The 17,213-nt window shown below is 47.9% G+C and overlaps 1 protein-coding gene across 2 annotated transcripts in view; it reads left to right on the forward strand.

Moving 5' to 3' along the window:
• Nucleotides 1-16,630, forward strand: part of LOC144274602 (uncharacterized) — a 35,517-nt gene extending 18,887 nt beyond the window's left edge. Inside the window, exons 1-3 of one of the 2 annotated variants that reach the window (XM_077833557.1) lie at nt 6,322-6,439; nt 12,743-12,868; nt 13,939-16,630. In XM_077833557.1, the coding sequence (XP_077689683.1) occupies nt 12,835-12,868; nt 13,939-15,050 (1,146 nt within the window). In that variant the 5' untranslated portion in view covers nt 6,322-6,439; nt 12,743-12,834 and the 3' untranslated portion in view covers nt 15,051-16,630. Of the gene's footprint in view, nt 1-6,321; nt 6,440-12,742; nt 12,869-13,938 lie in introns of those variants that run through there. The other variant, XR_013347899.1, reaches the window with a different exon arrangement.
• The last annotated feature ends 583 nt before the right edge of the window (nt 16,631-17,213 follow it).

A 17,213-nucleotide genomic window follows, 5' to 3' on the forward strand; every position in this document is an offset into this window, starting at 1 on the left:
AACAAAATCTGAGCAGATTGATCTCACTGTAACCCCCCCACACGACACCAAGAGCAGGTCATTCAGGCTGCCTGGCACACGTGCATTAGGAGACAGTGTGAGCAGGTCACACTCGGGGCTCTTCAGGAGAACAGGATCCTGCCCCCTTTCAGCGCAGGTGTCTCTGACGGAGCAAACAGGGCCCCAGCAGCAGTTCAGGGCTGGGGAGATTCACCCACCGCTGGGGCACGAAGGGGCCTGTCTCAGGGGAGGGAGGAGCTCTGAGTTTTGTAACGGGGTTACAATAAATCCCCCCCCCCCCCCCCGACTCTATTTCAGCCTCATTTCTCTCCCCTCCCCTCCCTGACAACTCAGCCCCAGGGACACAACAGGGAACCCCCCTGGGGCCCGCCCATGCCCCCCCCCGGCCGCTCTCCCCCCTGCCCGAACCCCCGCGCTGGCCCCGGGCGCAGATCCTGGGCAGAGCCCGGGCAGCGACTCGCCGCTGGGGCCGCAGCTCCGGTCCCTCCGCCAGGCGCTTCCCAGCCAGGGAGCAGCTTCCCGGGGCGGCGGGAGCTGGGGCTGCGGGGCCGCTTGTGCAGAGTCACTGTCCTGCCCGGCCCCGGCCCTTTCCCCGGGTCCCCCCATCACCTGCGGGCTCCGGCTCGGGGGCTGGTGCGGGCCGAGCCCGGGGCGGAGCGGGGGGTTAGTGCCGGGCTCTCCCCGCACAGACCCCGCCGGGGAGCAGCAGCGGCTCGGCCCGGCCCCCGGCTCGCAATGGAGGATCTGACCCAGGAAGATAAACAGAGCCCGAGCGTGGGCAGGCTCCTAGGAAGGGAGGATGCTCAGTACCAGCTGCTGAAGCTGCTGCCGGGACTCTGCCCGCCCTTGGCATGACACTGAGTCTCCCTGCTGTTCCCAGGGGCTAAGAGGGGGCAATCGGAGGGGAGGAAGGGGCAGAATCTCTGCAGGGGGAGAACTGACTGCCCAGGAGGGTCAGGCAGCTAGCAGCAGGGGGAGGAGAGGGGCCCAGGGGCAAAATCAGGGATGGTGGCGGGGGTAGGAGCCAGGGGGGTTAAGAATGGGGCAGATGCTCTGCCAGATGGTGGCAGAGGGGAGACGCCAGAGATAAGGAGGGGCGGAAGGGATGAAAGTCACCCCAGATAGGCTGAGCCAGCAGGAGTGGTTGCAAAAATAAGGTGTTGTGGGTCAAAGGGGCTTCTTCCCTCCCTTTGCAGAAGGGTACATCTCAGCCCCCGCTTCCCAGGGCTGTGTTCTTGAAGGCCCAGGGCATCCCATTGCCTAGCCAATAGGATGTATTGAGCTGCTAAAGGAGACTTGAGTCAGTGAAATATTTACCACCTTCCTCTTTATAACAACTTTTTCCCTACTTGAAGAATGTTATCATGTCCCCTCTCAGACTTCTCTTCTCCAGACTAAACAAACCCACTTTTTTCAATCTTCCTCACAGGTCACGGTTTTCTAGCCCTCTAACCATTTTTGTTGCTCTCCTCTGGACTTTGTCCAATTTGTCCACTTCTTTCCTGAAGTGTGGCGCCCAGAACTGGACACAGTACTCCACCTGAAGCCTTATCAATGCTGAGTAGAGTGGAAGAATGACTTCTTGTGTCTTGCTTATAACACTCCTGCTAACACTCCTCTGACACTAATCACCCTTGTATTCACACCCTACACACTATTGTAATAATCTTTGTACAAGCATTTGAAAAAAATAGCTCACTGATCATTAATAATCATGCATCATGTATGTATGTGGTGGGTATTAAGAGTTATGAACATATGCTGGAATGTTAATTAAAATGTCTTCAAACCAGGTATGCAGGGGGAGTTGATAAACAGGTCTATCCTAAAGAAAGGCATGTGTGTTCACCTCAATTTACATATAGCTATCACATAGAGCTATCAAGGGGTAGAGGCAAACCTCACACAAACAAGTGGGGGAGAAGACAGCACGGAGTCTACACCCAGCAGGAGAAGCTTAAGTTAGGTCTTTTCTGAAAGCTAATGACACACTGTGATGTGTTTTTGTGTTTTTAGAGGAACAAAGGAACCATATTATTTCTCTGAGCTGGATGTTGGAGAGCACTGGATTTGGGGACAATACGGGATTGGGAGTTCTGCCCTCTTGTATCTGTCTAGTAGTGGATACTAAAGATATCTCCCAAAGTTCAATTAACTTGTTTCAACGGGCAGGAGGACCTCAGGCTGTTCTTTCCTTCCTGTGAACTTCCCATCGTCCCGTTTCAGAGTGGTAACCGTGTTAGTCTGTATCAGCAAAAAGAACAAGGAGTACTTGTGGCACCTTAGAGACTGACAAATTTATTTGAATATAAGCTTTCGTGGGCTAAAACTCCTTATTTTTGCCATCCTCCTGTGTGATTTCTATGTAAATGGGGCTTCCATTGTTCGATTCCACCATGCTTAATTTAAATAGGAGACAAGTAGATAGCTCGTTTCAGAGTAGCAGCCATGTTAGTCTGTATTCGCAAAAAGAAAAGGAGGACTTGTGGCACCTTAGAGACGAACCAATTTATTTGAGCATAAGCTTTCGTGAGCTACAGCTCACTTCATCGGATGCATTCAGTGGAAAATACAGTGAGGAGATTTATATACACACAGAACATGAAAAAATAGATGTTTATCATGCACACTGTAAGGAGAGTGATCATTTAAGATGAGCTATTACCAGCAGGAGAGTGGGCAGTGGGGGGAGGCGGAGAAAACCCTTTGTAGAGATAATCAAGGTGGGCCGTTTCCAGCAGTTAACAAGAACATCTGAGGAACAGTGGGGGGGGGGGGGGGGAATAAACAAGGGGAAAAAATAGGATTCCGGTATAGGGTGGTGTTTATGTGACCATCACTTATTAGCACCGTAGTATCCAGGAAGTGGATCTCTTGTGTGGACTGGTCCAGGCTGAGGTTGATGGTGGGATGGAAATTGTTGAAATCATGGTGGAATTCCTCAAGGGCTTCTTTTCCATGGGTCCAGATGATGAAGATGTCATCAATATAGCGCAAGTAGAGTAGGGGCATTAGAGGATGAGAGCTGAGGAAGCGTTGTTCTAAGTCAGCCATAAAAATGTTGGCATACTGTGTGGCCATGCAGGTACCCATAGCAGTGCCGCTGATTTGAAAGTATACATTGTCCCCAAATGTGAAATAGTTATGGGTAAGGACAAAGTCACAAAGTTCAGCCACCATGTTTGCCGTGACATTATTGGGGATAGTGTTCCTGACGGCTTGTAGTCCATCTTTGTGTGGAATGTTGGTGTAGAGGGCTTCTACATCCATAGTGGCCAGGATGGTGTTTTCTGGAAGGTCACCGATGGATTGTAGTTTCCTCAGGAAGTCAGTGGTGTCTCGAAGATAGCTGGGAGTGCTGATAGCGTAGGGCCTGAGGAGGGAGTCTACACAGCCAGACAATCCTGCTGTCAGAGTGCCAATGCCTGAGATGATGGGGCGCCCAGGATTTCCAGGTTTATGGATCTTGGGTAGATAGCTGTGACATTCCCTCCTCTCTGGGCAGACTCCACAGCCTAATATAAATGAGTATCCATGATTCCTTTCACAGTGTTAATTCACAATAATATTAATCAGTGTGTCACTAGCTTTCAGAAAAGACCTCACTCTAGACTCTCTTATAACACAGTAATATTGCATACAATCAGTTGATTCAATTGTTTATCACATGAGGTTCAGCCCCTCTGTCTTTATAGCCTAGTAAACCTTTGAAATGCATTCTTCTGAAGAGTAAAACCCAGACCAAGCTTCCATCTCCGTGGTGCAGAGGCCATGCTGTCTTCTCCCCCACTTGTTTGTGTGAGGTTTGCCTCCACCCTCTTGATAGCTTGATGTGTCTCTTTACTGCTTATATGTAAATTGAGGTGAACACACATTCCTTTGTTTAGGATAGACCTGTTTATCAACTCCACCTGACACACCTTGTTTGCAGACATTTTAGTTCTCATTCCAGCATATGTCCATAACTCTTAATACCCAACACATACATACATGATGCATGATGATTAATGATCAGTGAGTTATTTGTTTTCAAATGCTATCTCACAAGGCCTATTTTGTACAAAGATTATTACAATAGTGTGTAGGGTGTGAATACAAGAGCGCTCAGTGTCAGAGATGTATTAGCAGGAGTGTTATAAGTAAGACACAAGAAGTAATTCTTCCTCTCTACTCAGCACTGATAAGGCCTCAAGTGGAGTACTGTGTCCAGTTCTGGGCACCACACTTCAGGAAAGATGTGGACAAATTGGAGAAAGTCCAGAGGAGAGCAACAAAAATGGTTAGAGGGCTAGAAAACCATGACATGCGAGGAAGACTGAAAAAAATGGACTTTGTTTACTTTGGAGAAGAGAAGACTGTGGGGTTTTTTTGTTTGTTTGTTTTGTTTTGTTTTTTGGTGCAACCACTTTTATTTTATCTTTACAACGAGGATGGAGCAGGTTTATGCGATGCTGCCAGCAATTGGAGGCTATCCTGGGCCACAGATCTGCGCATTCCTTAGCCACAGGGCCTGTGATTGTGGAGCCTTTCATTTCCCCTTTGTTATTTACTATCACTCCCGTGTTGTCTTCAAAACAGAGGAACACCCCGTCTTTTCTCCAATACGATTTCCGCTGCCAAATTACCACTGCCAGGTACACCTTCTTCCTGAGCTCAGGCTTGCCCTTCTTTACAGTAGCCATGACCATGTCGCCTACACCAGCAGCTGGCAGCTTGGAAAGAGTTAAAATTCAGCCAGCCGAAAAGACAGAAACTGCTGAAAAGCAAGAACATAGTTTCTGTCAATACCTGATACCTTAGCTCAGCTTATATGGTCAATGCCTGCCCAGTAACTCAGTTTTTAGACCAATGCTAACCGCCCTTTCACAGCCCACAGGATGTCTGTAAGCACTCATCCCTACCCACTCCCACCCCACCTCCTTCCCCCACAAGGTAGTTATAGATGTTTGATGCAATTAGGATGACCTCTATATGTACGTACCATTCTTATTTTTATCTTTGTTCAGGGTTTTCTCTTGATTTGTAACAATGTCTGTCTCCGTATGTACAGATAAATGCAAATGAATTGATAAGAGAATGTATATAACTGGCCATAATATAATATAATATAATATGGCACCATATTTTTGAAGTGGCTTGTCAGTCTTCCCAGTACTGTGAATAAACCCCCCTTCAGTATTGTCTGTGGTTGCCTGATTCTTGGGGAAAAGAATCTTTTTGCCTAACAACTGAAAGGGACCATGATAGCAGTCATGACAGCAAAGTAACAGAAGAGTAAAGTGGACACTTCAGTGTTTGCAAGATAGGGAATTATTCTTAAAACTAAGGATTTTTAGTAAGTTTTCAATTACAAAGGGAGGGGGAAATCGTGTTGCTGGAAGTCCAAAGTGGTATTGAATGCTCTAGGAATGTGCACCATCTTAGGTGTATGGATTTTTGAATACTCCTGGTTATCAATTTATCTCAGGGTTGTGTGCCTATATTTAGTAAAAAAAAAAAAATACAGTAGAAATTTGCCTTTGATTAGGATTTCATACAAGATACGGATACTATAGTGTCCTTTGGGCCAGATTTTTAAAGGTAATTAGGCAACTGGGATTTTCAGAAGCATCCAGGTGCTTTCATCCTTTAAAAATCTGGCCTGCAGTGAATATTTGGGAACCAGGTTCTACACACAATTGTTGACATGGAAAAGCACTTGGGTGCTGGTGCTGGACAGAGAGGCAAAATAACAGGTAAGAAAGGGAATCCGCATGGGAAGAAACTGAAGAAGTTTTCGCAAAAAGAAAAGGAGTACTTGTGGCACCTTAGAGACTAACCAATTTATTTGAGCATGAGCTTTCGTGAGCTACAGCTCACTTCATCGGAGACAACAAACCTGGAAATCCGTCAGCGTGAATATCACATGATCCCAAAGAATAAACCTGTGTATTTAAAAAAAAAATGAAAAAAAGGAACAAAAGTATAGAATTAAAACGAATGTTGCAATGCAAACAGGGAGTGGTCTGCTAGAAACATGGTGAGACATGAATACTGAAGCTGCTAGGAACTATTAATACTTTCAATGATTATTTGCTGTTAAAAATATCAGTTAAGTAGCACAGTGGCATCCATCGGCAGGGTGTTCATGAAGGGGAATGATGAGGCTCTACAAGGAATAAAAAACTCAGTGTCATGCCAAGGGCGGGCAGAGTCCCGGCAGCAGCTTCAGCAGCTGGTACTGAGCATCCTCCCTTCCTAGGAGCCTGCCCACGCTCGGGCTCTGTTTATCTTCCTGGGTCAGATCCTCCATTGCGAGTTGGGGGCCGGGCCGAGCCGCTGCTGCTCCCCGGCGGGGTCTGTGCGGGGAGAGCCCGGCACTAACCCCCCGCTCCGCCCCGGGCTCGGCCCGCACCAGCCCCCGAGCCGGAGCCCGCAGGTGATGGGGGGACCCGGGGAAAGGGCCGGGGCCGGGCAGGACAGTGACTCTGCACAAGCGGCCCCGCAGCCCCAGCTCCCGCCGCCCCGGGAAGCTGCTCCCTGGCTGGGAAGCGCCTGGCGGAGGGACCGGAGCTGCGGCCCCAGCGGCGAGTCGCTGCCCGGGCTCTGCCCAGGATCTGCGCCCGGGGCCAGCGCGGGGGTTCGGGCAGGGGGGAGAGCGGCCGGGGGGGGGCATGGGCGGGCCCCAGGGGGGTTCCCTGTTGTGTCCCTGGGGCTGGGTTGTCGGGGAGGGGAGAGAAATGAGGCTGAAATGGAGTCGGGGGGGGGGGATTTATTGTAACCCCGTTACAAAACTCAGAGCCCCTCCCTCCCCTGAGACAGGCCCCTTCGTGCCCCAGCGGTGGGTGAATCTCCCCAGCCCTGACCGGCTGCTGGGGCCCTGTTTGCTCCGTCAGAGACACCTGCTCTGAAAGGGGGCAGGATCCTGTTCTCCTGAAGAGCCCCGAGTGTGACCCGCTCACACTGTCTCCTACTACAGGGGGTCTCAACCTTTTTCTTTCTGAAAGGCCCCCCCCCCAACTTGCTATAAAAACTCCCCAGCCCAGCTGTGTCACAACAAAGCCAGGGCCGGCATTAGGGGGTTGCAAGCAGGGCAATTGTTCAGGGCCCCACGCCACAGGGGTCCCCGCAAATCTAAGTTGCTCAGGCTTCAGCTTCAGCCCCATACAATGGGGCTTCGGCTTTCTGCCCTGGGCTCCAGGGAGTCTAACACTGGCCCTGCTTGGTGGACCCCCTGAAACCTGCTGGTGGCCACCCATGGGGACCCAGACCCCTGCTTGAGAACCTTTGTTCTAATGTAAAAAGAAAAGGAGGACTTGTGGCACCTTAGAGACTAACAAATTTATGTGAGCATAAGCTTTCGTGAGCTACAGCTCACTTCATCGGATGCATTCAGTGGAAAATACAGTGGGGAGATTTATATACACAGAGAACATGAAACAATGGGTGTTACCATACACACTGTAACCAGAGTGATCACTCAAGGTGAGCTATTACTAGCAAAAGGGGGGGGGGAACCTTTTGTTGTGATAATCAAGGTGGGCCATTTCCAGCAGTTGACAAGAACATCTGAGGAACAATGGGGGGTGGGGAATAAACATGGGGAAATAGTTTTACTTTGTGTAATGACCTATCCACTCCCAGTCTCTATTCAAGCCTCCGTTAATTGTATCCAGTTTGCAAATGAATTCCAATTCAGCAGTCTCTCGTTGGAGTCTGTTTTTGAAGTTATTTTGTTGAAGAATTGCCACTCTCAGGTCTGTAATCGAGTGACCGAGAGATTGAAGTGTTTTCCGACTGGTTTCTGAATGTTATAATTCTTGATGTCTGATTTGTGTCCATTTATTCTTTTATGTAGAGACTGTCCAGTTTGACCAATGTCCATGGCAGAGGGGCATTGCTGGCACATGATGGCATATATCACATTGGTAGATGTGCAGGTGAACGAGCCTCTGATAGTGTGGCTGATGTGATTAGGCCCTATGATGGTGTCCCCTGAATAGATATGTGGACACAGTTGGCAACGGGCTTTGTTGCAAGGATAGGTTCCTGGATTAGTGGTTCTGTTGTGTGGTGTGTGGTTGTTGGTGAGTATTTGCTTCAGGTTGGGGAGCTGTCTGTAAGCAAGGACTGGCCTGTCTCCCAAGATCTGTGAGAGTGGTGGGTCGTCCTTCAGGATAGGTTGTAGATCCTTGATGATGCATTGGAGAGGTTTTAGTTGGGGGCTGAAGGTGATGGCTAGTGGCATTCTGTTATTTTCTTTGTTGGGCCTGTCCTGTAGTAGGTGACTTCTGGGTACTCTTCTGGCTCTGTCAGTCTGTTTCTTCACTTCAGCAGGTGGGTATTGTAGTTGTAAGAATGCTTGATAGAGATCTTGTAGGTGTTCGTCTCTGTCTGAGGGGTTGGAGCAAATGCGGTTGTATCGTAGAGCTTGGCTGTAGACAATGGATCATGTGGTGTGGTCTCGATGAAAGCTGGAGGCATGTAGGAATAGTGGTCAGTAGGTTTCCGGTACAGGGTGGTGTTTATGTGACCATCGCTTATTAGCACCGTAGCGTCCAGGAAGTGGATCTCTTGTGTGGACTGGTCCAGGCTGAGGTTGATGGTGGGATGGAAATTGTAGAAATCATGGTGGAATTCCTCAAGGGCTTCTTTTCCATGGGTCCAGATGATGAAGATGTCATCAATGTAGCGCAAGTAGAGTAGGGGCATTAGGGGACGAGAGCTGAGGAAGCGTTGTTCTAAGTCAGCCATAAAAATGTTGGCATACTGTGCGGCCATGCGGGTACCCATAGCAGTGCCGCTGATTTGAAGGCATACATTGTCCCCAAATGTGAAATAGTTATGGGTGAGGACAAAGTCACAAAGTTCAGCCACCAGGTTAGCCGTGACATTATCGGGGATAGTGTTCTTGATGGCTTGTAGTCCATCTTTGTGCGGAATGTTGGTGTAGAGGGCTTCTACATCCATAGTGGCCAGGATGGTGTTTTCTGGAAGTTCACCGATGGATTGTAGTTTCCTCAGGAAGTCAGTGGTGTCTCGAAGATATCTGGGAGTGCTGGTAGCTTAGGGCCTGAGAAGGAAGTCTACATAGCCAGAAAGAAAAGGAGTACTTGTGGCACCTTAGAAATTAACCAATTTATCTGAGCATGAGCTTTCGTGAGCTACAGCATCCGATGAAGTGAGCTGTAGCTCACGAAAGCTTATGCTCAAATAAATTGGTTAGTCTCTAAGGTGCCACAAGTCCTCCTTTTCTTTTTGCAAATACAGACTAACGTGGCTGCTACTCTAATACATAGCCAGACAATCCTGCTGTCAGGGTGCCAATGCCTGAGATGATGGGGCATCCAGGATTTCCAGGTTATTTCCATGGATCTTGGGTAGCAGATAGAATACCCCAGGTCGGGGTTCCAGGGGTGTGTCTGTGCGGATTTGTTCTTGTGCTTTTTCAGAGAGTTTCTTGAGCAAATGGTGTAGTTTCTTTTGGTAACCCTCAGTGGGATCAGAGGGTAATGGCTTGTGGAAAGTGGTGTTGGAGAGCTGCCTAGCAGCCTCTTATTCATATTCCGACCTAGTCATGATGACGACAGCACTAATGTATGAGTGCAAGACAGGCTTAATGACATGCTTTTAGTGTAGTTAGTGTGGGTTATATTGATATAAATCTGTTCTATATAGATAGGCTTGGGAGGATGAGATTTTGGGGGGTAAACGTCAGTTTCACCCTACACACACAAATGGATGAAAAAGCATTTCCATGAATAATAATCAAAACGTACAGTTAGGCAAAATAAGGAAAAAGCTGCTTGAGAATGTCTTGCAGTGTGATTTAAGGAGAGAGATAAATATATATATTGGTATATTTTGACATGTGATGCTGACTATTTCTGTTTTAATTACTATAAAGCTTTAACTCTTTGAGTCCCCATGTCTACAGTCATGAAATTATTATTGTCTGACCTACCCCATAACTTCCTGGAACTGGGAACATTCAAATAAAAAAAAAATCAAAAAGAAATCCTTACAAACATTGGTTTCAGAGTAACAGCCGTTTAGTCTGTATTCGCAAAAAGAAAAGGAGGACTTGTGGCACCTTAGAGACTAACCAATTTATTTGCGCATAAGCTTTCGTGAGCTACAGCTCACTTCATCGGATGCTGTAGCTCACGAAAGCTCATGCTCAAATAAATTGGTTAGTCTCTAAGGTGCCACAAGTCCTCCTTTTCTACTTACAAACATTGATATTATCCATTGAAATGATTAAAAAAATCAAATTCTGTCAAGCCTGTGTATAAATATAGCAATACAATCACCACTAATCTAGCCCGTTTTCTCTCTATTAGAAAACTATTTCTCTGGAACCCCTCCGCTGGTTTTTCTCTTTTCTCACTTGCCAGATTTTGATATAAAATCCCCTCAAAATGTGTTCAGTTTCTCTATTTATAGATTAATATGTTATCTGTATAAATGTGCTTACTTATTTCTCTAAATAACCACTATTAAGAAAATTTTTTTTGCCTTCTCCCTTCTAATTAGCTGACATGTGAATCCTCTCATATTTCCCTAATTTTGTCTCAGTTGTCGAATAGTAATATCAAATCTCAAAATTCACTGATACTTGCATTCTAATTTTAAAATTAGATAAGAGTTCCTCCGTTTTGAAGGAGAAATATTGAGCTGAGTCATTGACTTGATTATGAAAAGAAAATATCAGGTTCTAAAAGCTCCTTGAATCTAGCAGAGAAAGACACAAGGAGAAAGAATGGCTGAAAGTCAGAGACATTCAAATGGAAAATTAGGGTGATTAACCACTGGAAAAAAACTACTAAGGGAAGCGGTGGGTTCTCCAATTCTTGAGTTCGGGAGGTCAGACTAGATTTTCTAAATTCAATGGTCTCTCCCCCTTCTGGCTTTAAAAATCCGTGACACCAAATGGAGAGTGGGTGGGTGGGGGATTAAATTCCCCAATGATCAAATGTCCCCATGATATCTGAGAATCCAAGTGTTTCCTCTGTAACTAGGGTACGAGTGTCTTCCAGATACTGATGGGGAAAATCACTGAGGGCTAGATGTACAGAGATGTCAGTGAGAGAACCTGGATTTGTGCAGGAAATGGCCCACCTTGATTATCACACACATTGTGAAGAGAGTGGTCACTTTGGATGGGCTATTACCAGCAGGAGAGTGAGTTTGGGGGGGGGGGGGGGCGCGGAGGGTGAGAAAACCTGGATTTGTGCTGGAAATGGCCCAACTTGATGATCACTTTAGATAAGCTATTACCAGCAGGACAGTGGGGTGGGAGGAGGTATTGTTTCATGGTCTCTGTGTGCATATAATGTCTGCTGCAGTTTCCACAGTATGCATCCGATGAAGTGAGCTGTAGCTCACGAAAGCTCATGCTCAAATAAATTGGTTAGTCTCTAAGGTGCCACAAGTCCTCCTTTTCTTTTTGCGAAGACAGACTAACACGGCTGTTACTCTGAAACCTGAGAGATGTCAGTATTACTTTTAGGTGTGAATCCACAGCCCTGAGTTAGGCTCCCTATATTATCCCTGGGCAGAGCTAAGCACCTAAAAATGGGATCCACAAAACACAGCTTGCTGACCGGGGAGCTGCTTGAGCTAGCCAATGGGAAATACTGTGGAGAGGGGTGGGTAATATGCCCCTGCCCCCGCAAAGGGACTTAGATGGCTATCTCTGCTGAGTGATTCCTAGCCCTGAACCCTCTCCTGGAGTTTGGAGCATAAGGTTATGGGGTACATCCCCCAGTCTCTCCCATTGAAACTGTTCCGCCATGTATAAATGGTTACATATGTGGTGGGTGAGAGAGAGTGGGACTGACTCCAGCCCTGGGGCAGGGTGCTCACCTGGGTTTTAGGAAACCCAGGTTTCAGGTCCACTCCTCCAATGACTATTTGGACCTTTCTGTTTGTGCTGACCCAGACTGTCTCCTTTGGGTACCTTTTCCTAGCAACATTTGTTCTTAGAGGTGATTGTAACTTTGTATGAACTTTCACTCCTTTCTGAAAATGGAGCTCCCCATTGGGGTAGGACTGCCAGATCCCAGTGACTACGACACATCCTGCTGGGGGATGGGAAACCCATTCAGAGAAGGGAGTTTCAGGAGGCTGCTGGTGGGTTTGTGTTCGAAGGGCTGGAGCAGGAAATACACAGGGCCAGGGAGGTGGTGACAGAGTGGGGCAAACCTGCTGGGACACGTTCAGTCTGTGGCATAATGTTCAGAACAGGCCCTTTGTGGGGATGGAAATTCCCCCATTTCTGGAATGGGAAAGAAACCCACTGGGCAGGGCTGGGAAAACTGACCAGACTCCCAGTGCTGGAGCCTGAACCCACTAGCCAGACGCTGCTCTGGAATTTGAAGGGGGCACATACCAGTGAGGCCCAGGGGAGAGGCCCTGTCCCCTCACCCCCAGCTGCTGGGAATGGGGAGGGGGTTGGGATTCCTGTCCTTGGACCCTGCTCGAGGGCTCTGCCTCCTGTATCAGCCTCTGGCTAGTAGGTGTGTGATAAATGAGATGACCCTGCCCTCCTCCACCGGCTGGGAGGGACAAGGAATTCTCTCCCCTTCTGAAGCCTCTTGGCTGCTCTGAGCAGGCTGGAGGTGGGATGCTGCTATTCTGGCCCCCACAGAACTTACTTTTTATTGACCCTTCAGCCCCGTGACTGGTAGGATTGTGGCTGGGGCAGCAGGTACTGAGTGGGGGACTCTTGTTGTTTCAGGAGCACCGGCCTTCGAGGAGGTGGCTGTGTATTTCAGTGAGGGGCAGGGGTCTCTGCTGGACCCCGGTCAGAGAACGCTCTACAGGGACGTCATGCAGGAGAATTACGAGACGGTGACCTCACTGGGTAAGGGATTTCTGTCCCCATGGTTATTAGAAGCTGGGGGGGGTGGGGTCTATGATGTGGCCAGTTTGACTTCTACTCAGGTTCTTCCCAAGTCCCTTAGGTTACGTCTACACGGCATCTGGGAGGTGGGATTCCCAGCTCAGGAAGATAGTGGCTAGGGCTAGCCTCCTGAGTACATGCCCAGGGTCAGGGCAGGATTGTACTCAGGTGGCTAATCCGAGCCACAGCCCATGCTGCCTTGGCCACCCTGCCATTGTTAGAGGCTAGTTCTTGTCCATCCACCAAGCTGGGAATTACACCTCTCAGCAGCTGTGCAGACAGACCCTGTGATTTCAGGGGAATGACCTCATACTCCTGACAATTTGTTTGACAGACTTTGATCTCCACTCCCCCAGCCATGGGATAGGAGAGTCTGAAACACAAGGGAGACCTAATTCATCTCCATCCCTGCATCCTTTGAGGTGGCAGAAGCATTGTATTGTCCTGTCTGTATTCATTCATGTCTCTTCTCTTCCCCTCCCCTCCTGGGACCAGTTCCATTCTTGGAGCAGATGTCACTCACCCATGCTGACCGAAATCTGTCAGGAGCTTCCTCCCCAACTTTACTTCCCCCAGGGTGTTTGGAAGGGATGTGGAGGCAGAATCCAGTTTCTCCTTTGTGGGCTCCTGGTGCTCTGTGTTGTCTGTTAGAATTAGGTTATTTCGTCCAAGTATGGAGGCTCCATTTTTTCTTTATTTTTAAAACCTCTGTTCCTGGCTTCACCCTGGGGTGCCGTTGTTGTCCCTGGTGCAGCACAATGTGAAGCTAGAGTGAGAGAGAGAGAGGGTGTAAAAGAATGAAGCTCCATTATGCTCAGACGATGATCAGGAACATCCCAGTTTTAATGGATCATGGAGCACCAGGGACCCACTTCAGAGAAGGAAAAATTACAGAAGGGTTAGTAAATGTTCCCTTTCTCAGTCTCCCCGCAGTTGTTGTGTTGTGTTTCCCCTCTTTGCTGTTCCCCTTTTGTTCCTTTCTCCCCGGCACGGGGGATGACTGCTGTCTGGATTCTCTCTCTGTATTCCAGGGGGTGCTGAGATGGTGAATGAGAAGGAGAATCCACAGTGGGAAGGTGGTGAGGACGTGGGTCTGCAGGAAACAGTATTGGGAAGATCTGAGGGGGAGTTTTATGAGAATTGTAAACCAGGAAAAGCCTGTGGAAATCAGCGCAGGTCAGAGAGGCTTCTGGGATGCAACCCAGGGAAGAAAACGTGTGAACCCAGAAATCATGGTGGAGATTGCAAGGACCTCAAGGAAACCACAGCCCAGCAGAGAATGCCCAGAGAGCAGAAAAAAAACACATGCACCGAGTGTGGGAAAATCTTTATTCGGAGGTCACATCTTATTTCACATCAGAAGGTCCACACTGGAGAGAAACCCTACAAGTGCCTTGTCTGTGGGAAAGTTTTCAGTCAGAGCTCAAATCTTATTTCCCATCAGAGGATCCACACTGGCGAGAAACCCTATAAGTGCCTTGTCTGTGGGAAAGGTTTTAGTCATACCGCAAACCTTATTTCACATCAGAGGATCCACACAGGGGAGAAACCCTATAAATGCCTTGACTGTGGGAAAGGTTTCAATCAGGGTTCAAACCTTATTAGGCATCAGAGAACCCACACAGGAGAACAACCTTATAAATGCCTGGAATGTGGGAAAAGCTTCATTCAGAGCTCAGATCTTATTAGGCATGAGAGAACCCACACAGGTGAGAAACCCTACAAATGTCTTGACTGTGGGAAAAGCTTTGTTCTGAGCTCAGATCTTATTTCACATCAGAGTGCTCACACAGGAGATAAACCCTATAAGTGCTTGGACTGTGGGAAAAGTTTCAATCAGAGTTCATACCTAATTTCACATCAGCGAACGCATACAGGAGAGAAACCCTATAAATGCCTTGAGTGTGGAAAAACATTCAGCTGGAACTCAAATCTAATTTCACATCAAAGAACTCACACAGGAGAGAGACCATATAAGTGCCTGGACTGTGGGAAAAGATTTATTGACAACACGGCCCTTATTAAACATCAGAGAATGCACACAGGAGAGAGACCCTATAAATGCCTTGACTGTGGGAAAAGTTTCAGTCGGAAATCAACCCATATTGGACATCAGAGAATTCACAGAGGAAAGAAACCTTGAATATGGGAGAAGCTTCAGCTGGGGTCAGCTTGTATCAGGCATCAGGAAAGTCAGACAGGGAATAGACCTCTTAAATATCTTTAATGTGGAAAATGCTTCAAGTGGAATTGACATTAGAGACTCCTCACAGGAGAGAAATTCTATCAATTCCATCCCTAGGACTGGCCTTAGTTTATTTTAAAAAATCCAATGCCCGTGCACATATCTTTGCTTTCATTCATGCTAAGTCAGACTCATGTGGGCTGCAGACCTGGGGGGAGAATTCAAATGAATTCCCCACACTGTGTGATCGTTCTGAGCTTAAATTCCAGTTTCCATCAGATGGGAATTTGGATTTTCTCCTTTCATTAGGATGGTGTTAAAACTTTTGTAACCAGCATGACAACATAAGAAGGTGCCGAATGAAGCAGGTGTCGATAGTTCAGAGGAGAGTATGGGTAAGTCTGTTCTCCTGATTTTGAATCAACTGGAACATGCTCTGGGATATCACTATGTATGAACCTGAAAGTTTCTTATAGTCCACCCTGTATTGTGGATTGTTCTCTATTTGCTGAAGGCCGTTTAGTCACCTAGTAGTATATTAGTTTTGTTTTACAGGACGTAGTGCAGATTTAGTGGGGACTCCAAAAGACAAATGACCATTTGCCAGAATGCTCTTGGTTTATTTGTACCATTTTCCGACCCTTTGCCATGAGATCTTAGTGTTATTTGAACAATGATTATTTTACATCACCATCAGCACAAACACTGATGGGGCCAGTGTGAGAGTTGCAGGCCGAGAGGCAGGGACTGAAACAGGGAAGGAAGTTCCTGCCTGATCCCTGGAGTGACGGGAGATACAGTCAGGAGAGAGATAAAGGGCTGGGAAACTACAGGGTTTTCTCTGGAGAGCCACACAGCCGAGGCTGAGAATTGTTAACTTGCTACATAGGAGCCAGAGAGAGACAGGAACTAGCTTGTGATCACTGGGTGAAACTGTCCCTGAATCCCAAAGGGCTACAAATGACACTGCTTGTGGAGTGATTTGGGCGCATCAGTGATTCCTGGGAGGACGAGACTGAGCAGAGACAGGAAGGAAACTAGTGAAGTCAACAAGCCTGGCCGGCCCTGAGGCCAGCTGACATCCATCACTGAGACTGGAGAGCAATGAGGAGTCCGTGAACCAAGCTTCTCACGCATACCCCCTCTCTACAGTGTCCTTTACTGAGATGACAGAGACTCACTCTCTCTGTCACACTCACCCCACGCATGCCAAGGACATCCCAGGGGGATAAAACCCTCAGCCGGGATTGGAGGTGCCGCGCCGTTCTCTGGCTCCCGTTAACCCGAGCTCCCTGGCTTTCCAGCTCTCAAAGCGTTTGCTTCTCTGTGACTGAATCCCGGCATCTGTAATGGATCCTCTGCATTTTTCTGCCCACTGTACAACATTGCTCCGTTTCTGATGCCTGCGGGAAGTGGGAACAGCACCGTGCTGGGCTGGGGCCAAAATGCTTCGTGCTGAGCTGGGTACTGGGTGTGGGGAGGAGAGTTTAGCTTTTATTTCTGGCTTAGAAAGAATAAAGTCAAATTTAGTTTCTCAAGCTCCCAGAGTCCTTTGTCTTGAGTCATGAGTAAAAATAGCCTTTAACAGACTCCGAGTCCACCTGGGAATCTTCTTTGAGGTGTTCCTTCCCCAACCCTGTGTGCCACAGGGAGCACATCCCGGAACTGCCAACTCTTTGTGGCAAAAATCCCTTGTCTAGGAGGGAAAATCCCCTCTGTCTGTCATTTCCCGTTCACCTGCCTCCTATCTACCACCATCTTCTGAGAGCTGTAACCACACAGTCCAACTGCCCAGCTCCCGGAATCAGTGGCGACCCCCTAAAATCCACCATAGCATAAACACACCACCTCCTAGAACCCCTGCCACTGGCACAAGCCTTCTGGTTCACCGCTTCAAGGGGGCCCATGCTAGGTGTAAGGCATGATAGTTATAGAGTTGATGGCCAGAAGGGACCATTAGATCATTTAGTCTGAGCTCCTATATAACACAGCTCAGAAAATTTCACCCAGATACTTCCATGTTGAGGCCAATAACATGTGTTTGGCTAACGCAGATCTTCCTGAAAGACCTCGAGTCTTGATAGGAAGAGATGGGGAATCCACCACTTTCTTGGTCATGTG

This window comes from Eretmochelys imbricata, chromosome 14 (genome assembly GCF_965152235.1).
Source record: "Eretmochelys imbricata isolate rEreImb1 chromosome 14, rEreImb1.hap1, whole genome shotgun sequence".
In the NCBI taxonomy this organism is placed as follows: domain Eukaryota; kingdom Metazoa; phylum Chordata; order Testudines; family Cheloniidae; genus Eretmochelys; species Eretmochelys imbricata.